This window comes from Mytilus californianus, unplaced genomic scaffold (genome assembly GCF_021869535.1).
Source record: "Mytilus californianus isolate M0D057914Y unplaced genomic scaffold, xbMytCali1.0.p SCAF_4, whole genome shotgun sequence".
NCBI classification, from domain to species: Eukaryota; Metazoa; Mollusca; class Bivalvia; order Mytilida; family Mytilidae; genus Mytilus; species Mytilus californianus.
In genome coordinates this window covers 43,330,946-43,352,555 of record NW_026262690.1, presented here as the reverse complement: position 1 = coordinate 43,352,555, position 21,610 = coordinate 43,330,946, and the positions used below count along the sequence as shown (strand labels likewise).

Here is a 21,610-nt window from a genome sequence, read left to right as displayed (position 1 = left end):
TTGTCGTGAATTTTTGTTCATCCATTAGTGATTTTGAACTTGAAATTCTGTCTATTTAAAACGAATTTCATTCCGAAAAGAACAAAAAAATAAAGTGTTAATTTGAAAGCAAAATATCGAAAGACTCTTTACTGAACACAAAACGAAGCGTGCAAACAGACATAAAATAATTCGTTTATGTTGTTTTATTTCAATTGAATTATAAAAATGCATAAATTACTAGAAAATACCCTTCACTTCTATCCTAAAAACTGAATATCTCTTTTACAACTGACTTAAGTTTTTACATATATAGCCAGATACTGTTACGTTATCTAGGTTTTAAACTCTCTTTGCTCCATTTGGTATAGAATTATACGGACACTCCAAATTTTATGTATTTATTTCTTGAGTATCAAAAGCTTTTTAAAACCTCGTAGAAAATAAAACTGTTGATTTATATTGCTTTTATTGATTGACAAAATGGCAGTACCGATTTGTTTAAAAATTCAGGATCAGACACTGATTTCAGATTTAATTTTTATTAATTTCTATCTAATATACAAAAATCTGATATGTAACGTAGTGATTAATGAATTAAACACATTTGTCATTACGTAAATGAATGCCTTTTAGTTGTGTTTGTGAACTATCCGTCGTTGTTTGACAGTTGCAATCGTTTATTAAAAAAAAAGTAAATAAAACAAATTCCAATTTAACCTCAAGATTAAACAATAATCTAACAAAGAGATCCTCCCTTATTATTCATGTGTCCTGTAAGTGTAATATCATTCATCTCTAAGTCAAATTTATTTTTAATGAGAATAATACAACGAATATATTAAATTTAACAATTTTCAGGGGTTGAACAGCCTTACGTCAAAAACAAACGAACCGTATTTTACATGTAAAAGTTTCAGTCTCAAATTAATTCCTAGTGTTGCAAATATTTTCTTGTCCTGCTTGTTTTCAGAATAATTTTGACAGTTGGAGAAAATAGGTTTTACATCTCGGGTAAAAATTTGTGGGTTTTTCCCATTCTGCCATCTGTTGCATGATGGGTAGCACTAGGAGAGCAAAAACTGCTTTAATGACCTTATCTGAGCACTTCATATATCTCCGGGGAATTGATTGAAATTCGTTTTCAATCTATATATACTATGTTTTCTGTGTATATTGTTTTGTCGGCTTTCTTTTCGCCACGGAGTTAAATGTCGTTCTTAGACTTATGATTTCTTTATTGTCCCCATTTTATTCTCTTTCTTGTTTGTATGCTATTACGAATGAAATCTCAATTCGGAGTAGAACAATGAATTGAAAGAGTTTTTTAAAATATATTTTCCTTATTTATCGTTACACATATTGTATTATTATTGATTAGATTGTATACATTTATTATTTTAAAAAACTGTTCAGATGCAATTTTGATTTAAAGATTTTGTAATGAAATGATAATTCAGTCACGCCCATTTAAATTTATTTAATAATCAGAATGAAACAAATAAAACAGCCGTCATAAAATTAAACCAAACAAAAAAGTTATTACAAAAAAATGGAAGAAAAAAAAACCAAATTAAACAGACAGCCAAATTAATTTTGTGATGTCAGTGAAATTTGGGCGCTTTTCTGGATTAAACTTCACTAGGAGCGTTCAACAACAAAAAATTGAAAGCAAAGGATTTATAAATACGTTATAATTCATTCGCTGTATGCTTTCATAGAAATAGACATGGTTTAAACAAGGACCTCAAAGAGGACAGTAAAATGAACTGTGATGCAAACATTACCGTTCGCTCACATTAGAAGCAGGATACCAGGAGAGGATATTGGAACTATGAAAAGTCCATTACTATATTGGACATCTGGAACTGTAGTATAGGGATATCGCAGAAGTTTAGATATACACGTTGTCTGCATGTCTTTTGTTAAATGGACGATTTCAGTGTAAAAAGTTTGATAAGTGTGGTTTTTTTTTTGCGAACCGGTGGATAAAACGGTTGATTGTTATTCATATCAGGACAATATCAGAAAATTATCAACATTTTTGTATGAGGCTTTGAAACATGGGAAGGGCAAGGATTTACCGAAACCTTATATGTAGCTCCATAACGAGGCGGGCGCCCGCCCTTCCCCCTAATTCCGCCTCTGGTTTCTTGCCGAAAACAAAAAATGTTGCTATTTTTCTGACATTGATCTAATATTGTTTTTTATCTGTTCTTCAAGATCACTAGTCAAACATAAACAACCATTTCTTTATTCCTCTTAACCGTGCATTGAAATATTTATTTTCACAATCATTTCTCTTGGAAAAAAAGTCGTTTAATTTCCCCTGTAATAGGCATAAAACAAATATTTGTCTCATTATTACTCTTTGTGAAGGAATTATAGAATATCTGTCAAACCAAATAAATGTGATTTGAAGCATACTATTAAATCATTGAAGAATTAAACGAACAGTATACCCCCCCCCCCCCGTGTGTTCTATGACAAAACTTTGTTGAAAATAATCAGTTTTCAATTTAAACATTTTAAAAATTGTGAAACCATATGTTATTATCTTAGTTACCGTTACTATCTAATCCAGAGGTACTACCAAATGTTAAATCAAAATGTGTTATTTTATAAATAAAAAAAATCCTGTAATATTTCAAGTATGCAACAATTTGATTTTGTACCTTTTTTTTCATTTAAAGAGTACAAGCGTTCTTATACAATGTACAATAACCAGGACTCAATCATCGATAAAAGGTCGGTCCAGTTCAGTTTGACACTGTTGGACAAATAAAAAAAAAATCATTTTACCAAAATAAAAAAAATATTCCGCTTTACGTGAGTACTTTGAAGTTTTGAAAACATTATGTCGTAGTATACTGAATATGAAACCAAATTTTAGATGCGTAAAGATGGCACAAAGCTGTAGTTTTGAAAGATTTTGGCGAATTTTGAGCAAAATGAACAAGCACAACTTTAAACAAAACCCAATTTCTATCGGAAAATATAGCTATGTATCAAATATCTTTCGGAAACAAGTTTATTTATCTTTGTCATGCATGTCATTCGATGCAAAATTTGGAAAATTGGTAATTATATGTCGATTTATATATACAGCAATGCATAGCACTCGATAAGATTTATAGAAAAAAAATTTTGTACACATGGTTAAAAAAAATAGTTCGAGTATATTGTTAAGACCTTTAATAATAGAGTTCCATAAAGTTTCCTCAACTGTCGGAGTTTGACTCCTGAAGGGAAACAAATTCAGAGAAAACCACAGGCGCGTGGGGCATGGGTCTATTTTTTTTTATCATTTTCTGTGCCACACTTGTGTTTTCGACAAGAAATCTTCATTGTTTCTGTTATTTATTTATTTTACGTGTTCTTGTTATTTTTTTCTTTAACTATATGGTAGCAATTTATAGCTGCCGCTCGCTTCTTTTATTTCCCACACAATCTTGTATTCCTGGTAGCAGTTAATATCTGCCGCCCCTCTACTCTTATTTTCCACACAATCTTACGTTCTTGGTAGCAGTTTATATCTACCGCCCCTCTACTCTTATTTTAAACACAATCTTACATTCTTGGTAGCAGTTTATATCTGCCGCCCCTATATTCTAATTTTCAATACAATCTGACATTATTTGTTTCTATCTTCCTCCCCAGTATTCTTATTTTCAACACAATATTACATTGGTAGCAGTTTATATCTGCCGCCGAACATTCTTTTTTTCTACACAATCTTACATTCACGGGTAGCAGCTAATATATATGTGTCGTCACTCAACTCTTACTTTCCGGACAGTCTTACATCGGATGCACTTTGTCTGCCGCCCTTATGGAACATCATTAAGGGTAGATCGAGGGCGGCATATTTTAAAGGAGGTTCAAGCCCCAAATGTCTTAAAGGAAAATTGACGAAACCTCTTTCCCATGAAACCGTAACAGCAACGGTGTGAAACACAGATTGTTCTTATAGCAAAACACAAATTTCTGAAAGGACAAGCATCCCTCCAATTCACTGAATCGTTGTTACAATGTACGTTTCCATGCCAGTATGTTTGCCAGTGGACGTTAGGAAACCAACGACCAAATTACCTTTTGTAAGATACATTAGTTATTATTTGTATTTGCGATTGGTACCAGCAGGTTACCCAGTAAAATTTTAGGTGCATAGGTTCTGATTAGGAGTATAGGTAAAAAGGATCATTTGTTAAGTTTTATATTTGATAAAATCGACAAGCAAGTTCGGTAACTCTAAATGTAAGTTTCCTTATTCATTCAAATCAGCCATTATTAATGTCAAAATTTTATATTATTCACAAATGATTCCTTCTCAAATAAATGTGCAGTATAATGTATCCAAACATAGGATGTGGCTTTGTTATGTAAAATAGTATATTCAATGAACATTTGCTGTGGAATACCTGTACAGGTGTAATAACTTTCTTTAGCTGTCTTATCTGTTCGAAGATGTGTCTATTAAAATGTGCCACTTTTTCTTAAACCTTTTACCTGAGATAAGTGGATTAAATCGTCAAATTTTCGTGTTTTTCTGGTCATTAAAGGTAAGATTTCCTCGTAGTTTAAGGTTCATGCTCTGTAAAGTATACCTCTTTAGATTGAGTATTTGTGTACGTGATCAGTTCACAATGAAATGACTTGTATGTTATGCTATCAATATTTGTATGTTTATCTTTTGGTCTCATGAAATCATTATGTTATCCTAATTAAAGTATAAAGAAACAATTGAATTATGCATTTATAATTTATATTCTAAATAGATTAATTGAGCATATAAGAGTCTTTTAATCAAAAGCAATGCAGATTATAGGATTAACGTTTCAAATACTAGTATGTATACTAAAATGTAATATAATTTATAAGTCTGGTGTTTGCTTGGCGTCAAGTGGCGAGTATTTCATACATATTTGGATGAAAACACATTAAACAAAAAATCCAAAGTCTTGTCATGCAAAGAGGTTTTGCTGGACTGGGATGCGAGATGGAAAACTGCTAATGAGAAAGAGGGTGTTGGTTGGGCAAGGCCCGAAACGTCGCCTTACAACATGTTATCTTGATGGACCCCCAAAATATTCCCCACAGCGTCTTTATCATTATATAATGACTGTGATACCCTTCCAAAGTAAATATTCGTATAAAGTGCTTCAATTCCGATCGGACATCACTGCGTATGTATGTTTTCACATATCAAAGCCAACGCCCCCTATTTCCTCAAAGGTCTTATACTGTTGGACGGGAGTAGTCATATTTCTATATATACATACTAAATAGGATTCCGTGTTGAATATTTTAATATTTTTCATACATTGAATAACATGCATTTTATGTTTTCTAAAATTAAGTACATATACCCGAACGTATATACGACCTTCATATATTCCAGTATTTAGATCAGCGAATTCTGTTAGGATTTGTTAGTATAAGCAGAACAGTTTTTTAACTTGATTAAAATATATTTTACCCAAATCTCATGACTCGTTGACAAATTACGTCTAACGCCAACGTCTGCAATAACATAAACGGTACCAATTTCAATGCACCAAATGCACATTTCGACAATTTAAAATGTCTCTTCAGTGATGCTCGAGGCCAAACTATTTTAATATCCAAAATTTAATACAAATGTTGAAGAATTTAAAATTATTTCCAAAATATTTTATAACAGCAAAATTTAATCAAACAGTATCCGTATTTTCATGTCAGTACCGAAGTACTGGCTACTGTGGTGGCAAATGTGAATGCACCAAATGATTTCGACATTTAATGTGTCTTCAGTGATGCTCGAGGCCAAAGTATTTGATTATATAAAATCTGATACAAATGCTGAAGAGCGGATCAAACCAAAAAGGATGCAAAGTAAAGCCAAATCCGCTGAGCTTGTGGGTCATCAGATACTGAGGTAATACGTATTACATTTGTTAAATTCAATAAGTCAGTTTTGGTCACTGCGACCTAATTTTATTTATATTGTAATTACTGTTGTAGCATCACGGATATACAAATTTCAGTAACAAAGCACATTCATATAGAGTGCAGGTGAAATGGTTGTTCTCCAGCCTTAAAATGGATATTAAAAACTATGTGTTTACGTAATTATTTATGAATAGATTGTTATGCATACTAGAATATTACAGGTCATAGCAGCGCGCTAACTTTAAAAAGGAGATTATAATAAATATCTTTTCAAATCAGCATGACAACCGCTCATTATTTTTTGGCATACAAACGAATAAATTAAGGAACTAGACATTTGCTCTATTTCGGTCTTAAATTTGTTTACCTACAGCGAAATCAAGTCAGTCATGGGTAACTGGCAATGTAGAGCAAGATTTCATTTCGTATAGTCATTGTTTCACGCAAAGTGCATGTTTCACTATGCAGGAAATGCATTTTCTGTAGTACATTTAAATCGTCAACAGCTATGCTTTAACCAAAATTTTCAGTTTGTTTTGATTGGTCGATAGATGCATTAAATGATCAATCAACGTGTCAGATTTTCTGTATTTGAATGATTATGTTTTATCTCATTTCCATCAATTTCTCAAAAAAGACAATAAATTTGAAATTCTTTTAACATGATACATCCAAAATTATCATATTTGTCCTAATAATTTTATAAAGTTTGATGAATGACATGAAGATTTTTCAATTGTCGAATTTATTTTCGAGGTGTTGATGAGTTTGCACTTATTTACATTTCTCCTTTGCACTTTTTCTGAAATGAAAAGTGCAGTAAAGGAAAATCAAAGTACATTTATTTGCTTTGTTTTATTTCATTTCCTGAAATATTCTTTCCTTGTATATACATAGTATCAACATAGCCGTATCTATTGAATAGTTTATAAAACGAGCACTGAAAAAACATGTTTTTTTATCAGTCAAACTGCGAGTATTCTAAGGTCGGTTACTTGTGTTTTGTCACTTTTTTAGTGTTTTTTGTGCCTAGTGATAATTTGATGAGTCAGATCCTTTTCAACTAATTGTTACAATTTGTCCGTATGGTTAACACGGTTAAACCAGATTAAAGAGGGAGGGGTTGGGCGCTCTCAATATGTCAACACCGTCAAATTCTGTATGTGCCTGTCCCAAGCCAAGAACAAGTAACTTCTTATGGTAATCGTTGGTTGTTGTCTGTCATAATTGTTTTTCGTTTTTGTTTTCAAATTAAATCGGGACTTGTTTTTCTTTATAAAAATTGTTTCACATTTTGTTATTCTGGGGGCCTTTTATAGCTTACCACGGTGACATGTCGTTGTTAACATCCTTGTCCTTTGGTGTTTTTAACGGATAGTTGTCTTTATGACAAGCCGGCAAGCAACATTATATCATTTTTACGCTGCACTAAAGAACTGTAAATTGTTGTAAGGACCCGAATATTCGCAATATATTTATTGTGCACTTTTTGTTTTTCATAATGATCCGACATCTTCGTAAGACTTTACAAAAAAGGCCATGCGCCTGACTCTGATCTTAGTTTTCATGTACATTATAAATATCAATACCTGAATATCAGAAAATGTTTTCCTACAAGCAGATACAGGGGAATGTTTAAAACTTATTTATTTGAATTTTATTATTCTGTCTATTACTTTACTGCTCAATCCTGAGAAATAATATGCAAATTTGTGTGTGATTTTCAATGTATAAATTATTTCCATAACCTCTTAAGGTGCACTTGTTGCAACATATGAATTTTATGATTGATTATACCAATTTTGGTGATTTATACGTACGTCCCTGCTATAAAATCTTCAGCTAGCTGGCAACATATATATAATTCTGGAAATTATGTTGCATGGGTTTTTTTTTTATTGAGACGTGTTTTTTGTATAGCAATGATTAGCATTTTTAACATTTCAAACTTTTTACCTTTATCTCACCATGCATGTAAGATCTCGTTTGCAAACGATAAGATGGCATTAGAAATTACGAAAACCAGTTTAGAAATAAATCGCAATACATCTTCGACGGTGTACTGAATTACTTTTGCTGTGGCAGTATATATTTCATAAATGAATTGTTTAGTCTACTACTGAAAAAAAACTGCAATAAGCCACCAGGAGCTTGTAGCGAGAAATTACCCATCCAAACTTTGTTTTCAAGGTTTTCATTCCATTCCCAAAGCGCCTGTCCAATAAAGGCAACAGTAGTATACCGCTGTTCAATAGTCATAAATCGATTTAACTGAAACAAATCCGGGTCACAAACCAAAACCGAGGGAAACACATCAACAATCAAGAAATGATTAAAACGGAAAAGGCCATTTTCCATCTTTGGTCAGGTGTTTATAAAATAAGTTTCCGGTTTCGATCATAATGCAGAGTTGTGTGTCACTAGTTAAGGTAAAACAAACTTCCCGGTGCAAGCTTGATAAGCATTGAATCTCTTTATTCTCCGGAATAAGTATTTAGATGTGATGACATGTTTCAAATTTCTAAAAACTGTATTCAGTAATTGAGACTCTAAGGCGTCGAGCTCTAAAAAAGGCTCGTTATTGATTTAAAGAAAGTCTATTCAGGCCAGACTTAAAAATATTTCTGTTTGCCCAAACCCTACCCACCAGTCTCAGGTGTGGGTGGGTAGGTAGGGAAATTCTTTTTTTTTTTTTACTTTTAGAGAAAAATAGGGGAAAAAATTATTTTACCTTGTAAACAAACAACTTTTAAAATGAAAGACTATTATAGAGTTTTGTATAAATTGTCAGACACATATATGCCAGGACCTATATGTACCATAAAGATCTTTTCTATTAACAGTTTTTTTTCAGCATTCCACCTCAATGTTCACACTTTTTTCTGAATGTTTACATTGTAAATACAGACAAACATTTTAAATGAGTTTATACTCAGTACTACGAGAGAAAAATATTTCCCTGAAATAAGAAAAGAGATCACTGATAAAATCACACCAACAAAATGGAACTGCACCTTCACGAACAAAACTGCGATAGTACAATTGCTTATAGACTGTTCAAAATATAAGGAGCTGTTTGATAACTGTGAAAAATTCCAGGAAAATATTGAAAAAAAACCAGAAATATGTTATTCCAAATGCATTTTCAAAAGATTGAAAATTATGGACAACAAATAGCAAGACATATATTGCATATCTGTATATATATAAATATATCTCAAAATGGAGGGAATGACCAACAAATGCATGAAAATAGTGATTATCATAAGTGACATATATATACCGACACAGAGTCTGTCATATAACAATTGTAAAAAATGTAAAGAAGCTATGGACAAATATTAAAAGCTATGAAAATGAAATAAAATAATTAATAAAAAGGTCCCTCCCTGTAAATATGCCATGCATGATACTTTTATTGTTTTATATTTATATGTGCTGTACATATGTTGGAAAAAACGTTTTTGTTTTATTCTTTCAAATTTTAAAGTTAAGGAAAAACTCCATATATATTTTGATGGTCTCCTAATTAAAGGAGGCTCATACTAAGAAGAAGAAGTTTATTTGAATACAAAATTCAAATACAAAACACTTGAACAAAACACTGTTGACAGAACATCTGTCAGATTAATATCATTTTAATCAAATTTTAATGCCGAATCAAATTCCTGAACAACTTGGATTGGTTCCTCAAAAAATTATCGGGCTCAAACGAGTGTCCCGATCGGTCAGAGACAGTCACGCAAATTTCATCAGTTTTCCGTAGCATGAAATCGTCGTCACACACTTTATCAAACACCTCTTTCCATGTTTTTGCGTTTTCAAAACGATAGAATTTGTTGGAAACTTCGGGTTTTGATTTTAGACGGTAACGTATGTATGTATGTACGTAGATCCCTCCATTTACGCACATATAAATATAAAACTGAAAAAAGTAACATGTTGTTTTTCATTAGTATCAATTGGAGGCTTAATACATAACACAAATTGTCCTGTGATAAAGCGCCGTCAGATCGGATCAGGTTATTCTATGCAACAAACTCAAGACGGATACGGATACGACAAAACTCCGCAAAAAAAAAAACATCGCGAATTTTGAATAAAAAAAGATTTTGACTCGGGTGCTTTTTAATGGGTCGGTCAGGTTAGGGCAAACCAACCTATTCTTTTTTATGGCCTCAGTGTCTGTATATTGCTAATTGGACACTGAGACTATCAAACTAACATATTATACCACCAACTTAGGTTTTTTGGCTATACTGCAATCACCTCCTCTCTCCGTCTGTTGGTCATGGAACTTTTCTCAAGAACTACCTGGGACTATTATACTAATAGTCCAGGAACTACTGAAAAGAATTACTTCAAGGAGGGGCGTAAAGGGGGGTATCTGCACAGAAGAATGGGAAATAAAATTGCCATTTCACGATGAACGAACAATTAAAAATTTCTTGCACGTTGATCTTTTTACCGATTTCACGAAACACGGTGAATAACGAACCTTTTTCACGGCTGCACATGAAATAAAAATGGCAAAACACGTTGCACGAAAATAACCCTTTACCACCCTCTTCAAGCTTGACAGTAATGAGTTGTAACATGTAACAATTTCTGACCTTATTATCTTGCTTATGTAAAGCTTTTCCCCTCCCCTGAACTTTTCATTTAATTTCAGATTTTCAAATATGCAGAAGTTTTGGACTTGAAATAGTCGATTCAGAATAATATGAAATTGTATAAAATGAAATGACACAATTTGCATTAAAATACAGAACAAGCAACATTTAGAACATACATATGCTTCTAAGCTTGTCAGAAGGTCACAACTTCACAGTATTTTGAAGGGAAATTTGCCTAATAAAATACAAGTGAAAAACAGGTCATTTGTTGAAATCTTAGGTTATTCAATGACCTGGCTCATGATTGAAAAATCTCTGGTTAATAGCTAAATTTCCAGACATGACCCAGAAAAGATATCAGTTGACAGGAAATGCTTGTAATCCATGACATCAATAAGTTTATTTAGCCAGTCTCAATACTGAAATATCATAACCTTAAAATTTATGAATTTTTTGTCTGTGAAATTTTTTATTTTTCATTCGTTTTTAATGTTTAATATGAACCTGCAGTTTCAAGGTGTATTTTTGTCTACCTTGGTTTAAAATGAATATATCTAAACTCTTCTATGCATCTAATGGTGACATTCAATAGTAAGGTATAAAAAAATAAGCTTAATACTGACAAATTTGAACTTTTGGAGTCTGAAATTTTTGGACTGCATATCTATTATCAGAAATCTTTACTTTTATGCAAAAATGTGGGACAGTTTGGGTAATTAATCCTCAGGAGGGTCAATTAAAAAGCCTGAAATTGGTATTTGGTGCTCGTCTTCCAAGAAAGCAGTATTTAGAAGTAAGAATTTCAGACTACCAATCAAAATAATGAGTCCAGGTGGTGTAACATATCTTCATGAAAATGTGTGAGTTAGTGTGTTAAAGATCTGTCTTATCATTTCCATTACGTTCAAAGTGGCATTTGTAATCATATAAAATTAACATTTTCCCATCCTGAATGTTAGGTCTTTAAACATGCATCCAGCCACGGAACTGCAATTACAAACATACATGTAAATATAAATATAAGTATGAAGTTCAATAACAGGAATATAAAGAAATAAAAAGTCAAGCACCAAATAAAAATAATTGAACCTGTTTTTTTATGTCTCAAATTTAAGATCCCTTATAACCCATGTCATAAATCTTAATCTTACACAATTGCAGATGAAGTCAAATCATACTTATAGGAACCAAAAGTTAAAAAACCAAAAATGAAAGAGAATATATATTTATGTCACAGTTCTATTTGAAATGATTTTTCCTTTTTTTGTCCTGTCTATTCAAAATTTGGAACACATACTAAATTCTTACGATTTTTATTTCACATCATACATTTTTGACTGTAAATTTCGTGTTTACAGACTGTAAATATGTTAGAGTTACGGTAGGATTAGACTTTAAATATTTTTATTTCAGCAGATTTCTTTTTTTTTGTACTTACAAAGTTATGCCCTGTTATTCCCTTATATTGACATTGTATTAACTATACTTTATCCCTTATTTTTGTTAAAGTAGTTTCATTTTGCCTTTTTTTCTTACTGCTGATTATTATTACCATCCACAATTGAATTGTTAGGAGTTATATTTCCCCACTGCTTTATACATTTGATTAAATGCAAAAAAGAGTAAATTTTACATAAAATCTGCAAATTTGAAACTTCAACAAAAAATAACAGTTTAAAAAAATTGCAAATATAAACAAGTGAATTGTGTCATATCAGGAAATTTTGTACTCCAAATGATCAGGGAAAACTAGTATTAACAGAACAACTGTTAAATCTTAAGGATGTTTGCTCCTCTTGTTTTTGAATTTTTGCCAGATATTCGGAATCCTCTGGTTTTATCCATGTAGTGCCATTAAAAATTTTGCCCGCAAACCCCTACTTTTCTTTTCATAATTTTATTACACATAGTTTAAAAAGTCATTTTTGATAAACTTATAAAATCCTTGTTATTTTTCATAGTTTTTGAAAGAAAAAAGGTGCCAATGTTAAATGTATGAAAAATCTAGAGAGAATCATTTCCCGCCAAATTTTCAATGGCTTATATCTCGAAAAACAAGTACACGGACCCTTCAATTTTTTCTGCTTTTTAAGTTCCTTTATTCATATACTTTCAATAAATAACAGTCTTTTAAAACGTAAAATGTTCTATGTTTTGCTGTATATATTGATTGACACTGCATGTTACTCCTTCTTTTCTAGAAATTACAGATTTTCTCTTTATCATTGAAATTTTAACAAAGATTATTGGAAAAGCATTTTGTACTATTAAGTATTTCTTTACATTAATTTCATTTCATTAACAAAATTTACATTGCCAATTTAGCACTATGGATTTCTTCTGATTTTCATTTAATCAGTTAAAAAACTTTGATACTTGAATAAAAGATGCTGTCGTTTGAACTTGTCAAGGGTCCTTAAGAACATGTAATTCAATAAACAACAGTAACGACCCTGTGACATTGCAACAAGACCTAGTAAAACACAAGTGAGGCTTAACCACATTTATTGTCCGTCATTCTGTGATCCTCAAAGTGACAGACGAGTTAAAGAAGAGCTTTTCAGTTTGTTGTGAAGATTTGTCTCAGGTCGAATGCATCATCTATCCAATTTATCTTAGTCAGTGATGATAATCCAATTTTGGAATTGGAAGTGAAAATTTGAACCAGTCCTAATGATATTGACTTGTACTTTGTTTTTATTCAGTTATCCTTATTGAACAAAGCACATTAGCAACATCATTATTTTAAACCATTTGCCTAAAATGATTTTCCAGAATTTTATCATTATTGCTGATAGTGGTAAACAGGTATATTTAGTAAATTAAGCAGAGGGTATAATAGAAATATTTAATAAAAAAAGTGTGGCCTTTTCATTCTTTCTCTTTATTTCAAATTTAAACTTAAATTAAAAGTGCAGCTTATAATTGCAGAAAAATAAGCATTGTGCATACATGCATATTTGATTGATATTAAACAAAAATAAAATAGTTTTTTGAATTCTATCTGCAATTTAGCAATTGCACACAAATTGCAATTAATGTAAATAATTGATGAATTGGTACAAATATTAAAAACATGTGTTGAAAGTTAAAAAGAAATGTGAAGAATAGAATAAAGGTCTTATGCACTTGCACGTTTTATTTGCCGTACTTCAAGACTTTAAAAACAGAACTCAGGCGAGGAGAAGGAGCCATATTTTGACCTGATGTCTGACCATCACTGACTTTTGATGTCAACATTTATTACTTTTTTTAACAAATGTAAGATCAGCATTAAACCTTTGTAAATAAATCTATGCTAAAATATGTTGTTCTGATCTCCCGTACTAAACATAATGTTTATTCTAATGCCCCATGATTAACTGACATTTTGCTTAATGGCTTGTATTGTACTTGTTATACTTACAAAGAAATATTTAGCTTTTTGTACTTGTTATACTTACAAAGAAATATTTAGCTTTGCTTCATATCTGACTAGCATTTTTTTATGTTAAAAAATGTTTCAAGTTAAAAGGCCCGATCAGAATTCAAATTGTAGGTTTGTAATTATGTAAGCTACACTTTTGATATCAGTTCACAGTTAGTGAAAGGCATATGCATGTAGGTGATTTTTTCCTTCAAGTATCTGATTTCAGTTGGGATGGAAAAAAAAGTTGAGAAAGATAATTAGATTGATAAAATTAAGACTGATTTGATCTCCGGATGTTTGAATTTCAAATTATTCTAAAAGTGCACATGGAACTCAATATTAGTTTATGTATTATATATAAAAACCGTTTCAAGTTCTCCAGAAATTTAAAGCACAATACAATCAACTGGATTTCCTATATTCTGAAAATACTTTTTGTCTAATACATCTATGATGAAAATAAGAGAAAAAGATGTTTACATTTAAGTGTAATAATTTGAATTTATTTTAAAAAATCCTAACATCTTCATGCATCAAACCTTTGTTAAGGGTGTGGCTTGTCAAAGACCAATGACAGAAACATTTATCTGTGTCCCTTTTGTCTTTTGTCCTTCTTTGTACATGCAATTATTTTGCTGTCATGCTAATTTTATGGCATTATATGCTAATTGTGTTTTGACCATATTAATGCAAATTTTCTGAATAAATACTAATGCTAATTATCTGCCTGAACAATTAAAACATTTATAACTTTCATCATTTATAGTCTGTCTCTTAAAATCTTTTCTTAGAAAGATTACATCAAATTTTTTTGAAATGCTTAAACAGTAACTTCAGTATATCACAGTTTGAGTCATGTGATCGTATACATTCATTGTTGTCTTTAAAAACTTTAGATTTTGTTTAGTTGGTTAATGGTCTACTAAAGAAAGGATGATCCTGTTGTTTTAAGTATCAAAGGTAAAAAAATAAGCTGGATGCAAAGGTCCTTTTCAAAAGTTAAAATAATTGGGCAAATTAAAAAAAATGGTACATCAAATTGTAAGTAACAGACAATCACACCTATTGATTTGCAAGGTTAAATTGATTTGCAAGGTTAAATGTTAAAGGTTGGGTAAGGGGATGGGGTCAAAGCCCCTCCAACACTCTACAGGACGATGACGAAGGGGGTTCTTAGCGTCCATGACTACCCATGAGGTAAAATTGAGAATGGAAATGGGGTCTTGTAAGGTGGGAATCACTTCACTCTACAGGACTTGCTAATTGTTGAAGACTATTGTGACCTATAGCTGTTTACATTCACTACCATTGGTCTCTGGTGAAAAGTTGTCTCATTGGCAATAGTTCCATATCTCCTTATTTTTATATACATCTTAGCAGTTTAATAAGTTTTCATCGACCTTTGTTAATATCATCAAAAGAAGAGGATAACTCTTACTGCAAGGTTAGAGGTTAAGATTATAATCACAATGTACAAGAAGCAGACATTTGACTTCTCTTCTGGTACAAGGGAATGTTTTGATCTGCTGTGCCCTTATTAATGTCTTCTCCCTACCACCCTGCATCTCCTAAGTTTTTGAGTGGTAATTGAAGCAAATGTTAAATTCATGTATATTTAAAGTGTGAAGTGAAGTGACAAATCTGTATCATTTTACTAAGCTAATGTAACCTTAATCCTGAACGATGTCCAAATTCTCTATAGTCACTTGAGAAAGATATAAGTTTGATCCATTTATGTACAATAAAATACATTAACAAGGATTTTAAGTGATAGATAAAGTCAATTTTATAAACTTTCTGAGGCTTTTATGTATTGGATGAATAGTTGGTATGAAGGATTATTATTTCAGCTTTGGCATTCTATCTGTAAGTGGAATTTATATAATTTAAATATTTTAATTAGTATTTTCAAAGGTTGCAAGCACACACTATGATGGATATTCATTTTACTTTTATGAAAAATCAGTGAAAAATTACTGACTTTATAATTTAAATAGTCATTGCATTTTTTTTAACAACAATTACAAATAAAAACATGATGCACCCATTTTTATACCCAATAAAAGATGATCAGATCTCTTAAATGTAGATTCTATCATAATTCCCTTTGATATTTATCAACTGGTGATAGTTAAAAAATTCTGTGTAAAATGACAGATCATTCTGTCAAAACAATCAAAGTATTATTTGAAATATGGAAAATAAATTATTTTTTATTGATATCCATAACTCTTGAAAAATAACAGTGAAAATCGTGGAAATCACTAGAGACCTTTTTTTATCAGCTTGAACCTTGCATCAAAGATTCCATTAGGTCATTGAATGTTAATACTTAAGTATGAGTATGAAATATTGTAATATGTGTATATGTGTAAATTGGGAGGGGAGATGGGTGTGGTGGTGGTGGTGGGGGGGGGGGGGGGGGGGATATCTGTATCATTTATGCATTTATGCTGTGTTAAAAGCTTTGAACAATTACATTAAAATGAATACTGTAGTATTTTGATTTAACCAGATTAGCATTGAATGCATTGTCCTAGGTATTAATTAACTGTTATCAACTTTGAACTGGTAAAATCATTGTGTTTCTTATTGCATAAAAAGAAGTGCATGCGTACCCATTTCAAGCATTTAAATTTTAAATGTTTGGCAAATGCATCACAGGCCAAAAAAAGCAAGATATTATTTTTTGTCAGAAAAGCTGACATGAGTTTTTTTGACAAATAACATTTAATTTTTTATGTTTTCTGTCTTTTCTTGTAAAAATGAGCTCTTAATTGTCTAACAACCACGTAATTTGTTTTGCATATGTAATTTTTTGCTACTACCACAACATCGCTTCATTTTTCAATCATTTTGACATTTACTACCTGAATTTTAATTACTTTGATATAGTAGAAAACATTACAGTTGTGTATATATATGAATATTCATTGATGAATTTATAGAAATAATGATGGATTAATTTTAACAGCAATTTTTAGATATTGTCCCACTTTTCTAAATCATAGCTTATAACATTTTTTGAAAAATCTTCTATTTTTTTGTTCAAAATGACTTGATAAGAGTGATCGATGTTAAAAATTTTATTGTGAATTTCAACACATTACTTTGTTTATCTACAGAATCAGAGGGCAATGGACTTCAGGACATTGTAACTTTAAAGTTTTTAAAAGTACATTAAACATAACTGGTCCCTTTGTTATTAACTAGTCAGTAACAAAAACTAAATATTCATTTTACTGATATCAGATGCAGTAAAGTTATTACCTCAAGATGTTTTTTAGATATGTGTATTGTTGGGTGTCTGTCTCATTGACATTTACTCCGCATCTCATTTTATTCATATATTTATTAAAAGAAGTTAACCATGTTAAACAGGCTTGTTGTATAAAAAATTAATTAGATGTTGACTTTACTTGGTGAAATGAAATTTATCTTACTTTAAAAGAAACTTGCCACAAAAGAAGTGCATATTGAAATTTATTTCAGTTAAATCTTCTTTTATTGCAAATAGATTTATTTATTTCCCCCCATTTAAATGCATTTAATATTTTCATTAGAACATGTTATATAATCTATATTATTAAATTGGGAACAGAATTATGAATTGCTTTAAGTAAGGTGAGAGTCTTTTAGGTTTATTTTATGTATAAACTTAATGTAATGTTTAAGTTGTCATAATTGCCAGATCTAGATTTTTATGATTGAGCCACCTTTTTGAAGTGTCTGTGGCTGGTAGGGTGTCCACAATTCCATTCAAAGTAAGGTCATCGTCTGTGATAATAGATAGATGGATAGTTTTGTTGAGTATTAGAAATTGAATTTATGTAAAGATGAAGAAATTTTGTTTATTCTTCCTATATGAAAAATAATGTACATGGTTTATTCCATTGGAGGATAGGTCTATATGTTCATTATTTGCAATAGGAATATATATACACCTATTTTGAATGGAATCAAATATGTGTTTGAAAGCAAAATAAAAGGATTGTTAATTTTTATGAATCATTTTGTGATAATTTTAAATTGAAATAGGGACTTCATTAGATGAGGTTTTCTTTTCTCTAAAATTTCATTTTCAGAATATTATTTATTCATCAAATATATTGATATCAAAAGTTCAGATGTAATATTAAATTTCATTTTCCTTTTCTTTTGCAAATGAAGTAAAAATAATTATTAAAGGCAAAGTTTACAAGTGATAGACATACTGTTTGGTTGTCTTTAATGTTATTAACCCACAAGTTGACTTACTTAGGCTTTGATAATTGATTTGTGAGGCGAGTAATTCTCGTTGATACGAGGCTGATCTAATAATAACATTGTGATGAACACAGTCATAATACACTGCCCGGTGCAATCCCGCGAGTTTAAAGCCAATCTTCTGTCAATATTTTTCATTGTCTTTTATAATCCTTTATCAACATACAAACTATTGGAATAATTAAATTACTCAATTATTGAAATAGAGTGAAAATAAATTACTGTCTTGTTTTTAGCTATGGTAATCTAATAAAGCAAACAGAATTACGCTTCATGCTCATATTGCAGTGTACGGTAAATGCCCATCAACTTGGTAAAAGAAAATAACATTAGGGATACAGTAGAAAAAATATAATCGTTTTATTTCCTGCTTGCTGATTAAATGGGGAGGAAGAAATTGCCACAAGTTTTTTCAAGGGCTTTAGATTTCATTATTGTGTCTCTCTATGATTAGGCACTGTACTTCTTATTTTCTCGTAAAACTTTCAACGTTTTGATTGAAAAATCCCCAAGATGCTCTGAATTTAGTCATTTACAATAAAATAGTACTTATGATATTCTTCAGATTTGCAGCTAATCTCGGTCTTTATGTAGTAATGTTCAATCTTGTTTCATGGTTAATGATTTAATTCAGTCACCAATGTGAAAATGTCACTTTTCTCTAGACATGTTTCACTGGTGACATTTTTAGTGTTTGATAAGTACATCCAGATCTAGTCATATACCCAGAAAATTCATTTTGTTTATTTTTGTAAGGTTAATGTCCTGTGATATAGATGCACAGTGCCAATCTAGTTGAAAATAAAAGTTTTGGTAAACTCTATGAATTTGTAAAAAAATTTCTTAAACCTCATCATTATACTCTTGGTTTACATTTTAGTTTTCAATGAAATATCAGATCCAGAATAGGAACTGAAAACTATCCTTGGTTACAGAATCTTTTTCTAAAATATAAAAAATAATTGGTACTCTGATACTGGCTGTTATGACCAAACAAAAGAGTCAGGAGCTCTTTCATTGTAAGACATTATCAAGGAAGGTTAATTTTTTGATTGAGGATTGAAAGATTACTGAACAGCCATTTAAATAAAATTTGATGTGTGTGGTGGAGAATTTTTAATAGCGTTTACTATAAACCCAAAACTTACATCTTGTTTCTTTCTTTTCAGCATCCTGGAGTTAAGAAAGGAAAAATCACGGGATGCTGCCAGATCAAGGCGAGGAAAAGAAAATTATGAATTTTATGAACTTGCAAAGTTATTGCCATTGCCTGCTGCAATCACAAGTCAACTGGACAAAGCATCGATCATCCGTCTGTCTATAAGTTACCTCAAATTACGTGAATTTTCTAATCATGGTGATCCACCTTGGAACAGAGATGCTTTACCAAATAATAAAACTTTAAAAGGTAGGACAAACTCAGAAGATACTAGAGAAATAAATATTAACTTTTTTGAATTTGACTGGACCAAAAGACCTAGTCTGCTGTGTTCACTGTCTTTTTACCATTACTGGTCTAAATTTTTGTGAAATATAGTACTTCCCATAGCATAAAACAAATATGAATAACAGATGATGATAGAGACTACGAAAAAAGACCAAAGAAAACAACTATGTAATCACTTATTGTGATGTGCAGCATTTATTTTCATCAGTTATTATTCATGCTTTTTATTTCTTTGAATTTTAATTCCTATCTACAATATTTCAACATTTAATTCTATAGGTTCTCAGATATGATTGGTCTCAAAGAGGTCAAACCTTATAGTCAACATTAAAGACAAATGCTCTGGTCTCTCTCTTTTGATATACCAGGGGCGTAGCTAGGTATCCAATAAACTGTAGGCACAAATTGCGGCAGGGGGTCTGGGGGCCGCCCAGCAGATCCAGGGGGCTTTGCCCCCTGATGGAAAACGGTTTTTAGCATTTTTAGTTGCAAAATTTTGTGTACAAAAAACATAAAATTTACTGGTCATTTTATCATGATAATATACATGAAGAAAAATTTCTACAATAGAAATGATCCGTACTCAGACTGGTGTTCTGGTCAGTAGAAATGAACCGTACTCAGACTGGTGTTCTGGTCAGTAGAAATGATCTGTACTCAGACTGGTGGTAGGACAAACTCAGCAGATACTAGAAAAATAAATATTAACTTTTTTGAATTTGACTGGACCAATAGACCTAGTCTGCTGTGTCCACTGTCTTTTTACCATTACTGGTCTAAATTTTTGTGAAATATAGTACTTCCCATAGCATAAAACAAATATGAATAACAGATGATGATAGAGACTATGAAAAAAGACCAACGAAAACAACTATGTAATCACTTATTGTGATGTGCAGCATTTATTTTCATCAGTTATTATTCATGCTTTTTATTTCTTTGAATTTTAATTCCTATCTTCAATATTTCAACATTTAATTCTATAGGTTCTCAGATATGATTGGTCTCAAAGAGGTCAAACCTTATAGTCAACATTAAAGACAAATGCTCTGGTCTCTCTCTTTTGATATACCAGGGGCGTAGCTAGGTATCCAATAAACTGTAGGCACAAATTGCGGCAGGGGGTCTGGGGGCCGCCCAGCAGATCCAGGGGGCTTTGCCCCCTGATGGAAAACGGTTTTTAGCATTTTTAGTTGCAAAATTTACTGGTCATTTTATCATGATAATATACATGAAGAAAAATTTCTACAGTAGAAATGATCCGTACTCAGACTGGTGTTCTGGTCAGTAGAAATGAACCGTACTCAGACTGGTGTTCTGGTCAGTAGAAATGATCTGTACTCAGACTGGTGTTCTGGTCAGTCAAAATGATCTGTACTCAGAATGGTGTTCTGGTCATTTGAAATGATCTGTACTCCAACTGGTGTTCTGGTCAGTAGAAATGATCTGTACTCTGACTGGTGTTCTGGTCAGTAGAAATGAACTGTACTCAGGCTGGTGTTTTGGTCTGTAGATATGATATGTACTCAGACTGGTGTTCTGGTCAGTAGAAATGATCTGTACTCAGACTGGTGTTCTTGTCAGTAGAAGTGATCTGTACTCTGACTGGTGTTATGGTAATAGAAATGATCTATACTCAGATTGGTGTTCTGGTCAGTAGAAATAATCTGTACTCAGACTGGTGTTCTGGTCAATAGAAATGATCTATACTCTGACTGGTGTTCTGGTAAGTAGATATGATCTGTACTCAGACTGGTGTTTTGGTCAGTAGAAAGAAATGATCTGTACTCAGACTTGTATTTTGGTCTGTAGATATGATCTGTACTCAGACTGGTGTTCTGGTCAGTAGAAATGATCTGTACTCCCACTGGTGTTTTGGTCTGTAGATATGATAAATAATCAATGTGCTTCTTTGTATATTGTTTGTCAGTCATGCTAACATGAAATGATTTTTAAGATTAT

At 31.4% G+C, this 21,610-nt stretch overlaps 1 protein-coding gene across 1 annotated transcript in view; it reads left to right on the top strand.

The window, feature by feature from the left end:
- The window catches only part of LOC127698329 (protein trachealess-like), a 64,698-nt gene that overhangs the window by 737 nt on the left and 42,351 nt on the right, over positions 1 to 21,610 (top strand). The window contains exon 2 of the mRNA XM_052201734.1: positions 19,371 to 19,609. Within this exon, the coding sequence (XP_052057694.1) occupies positions 19,371 to 19,609 (239 nt within the window). The remainder of the gene's footprint in view (positions 1 to 19,370; positions 19,610 to 21,610) is intronic.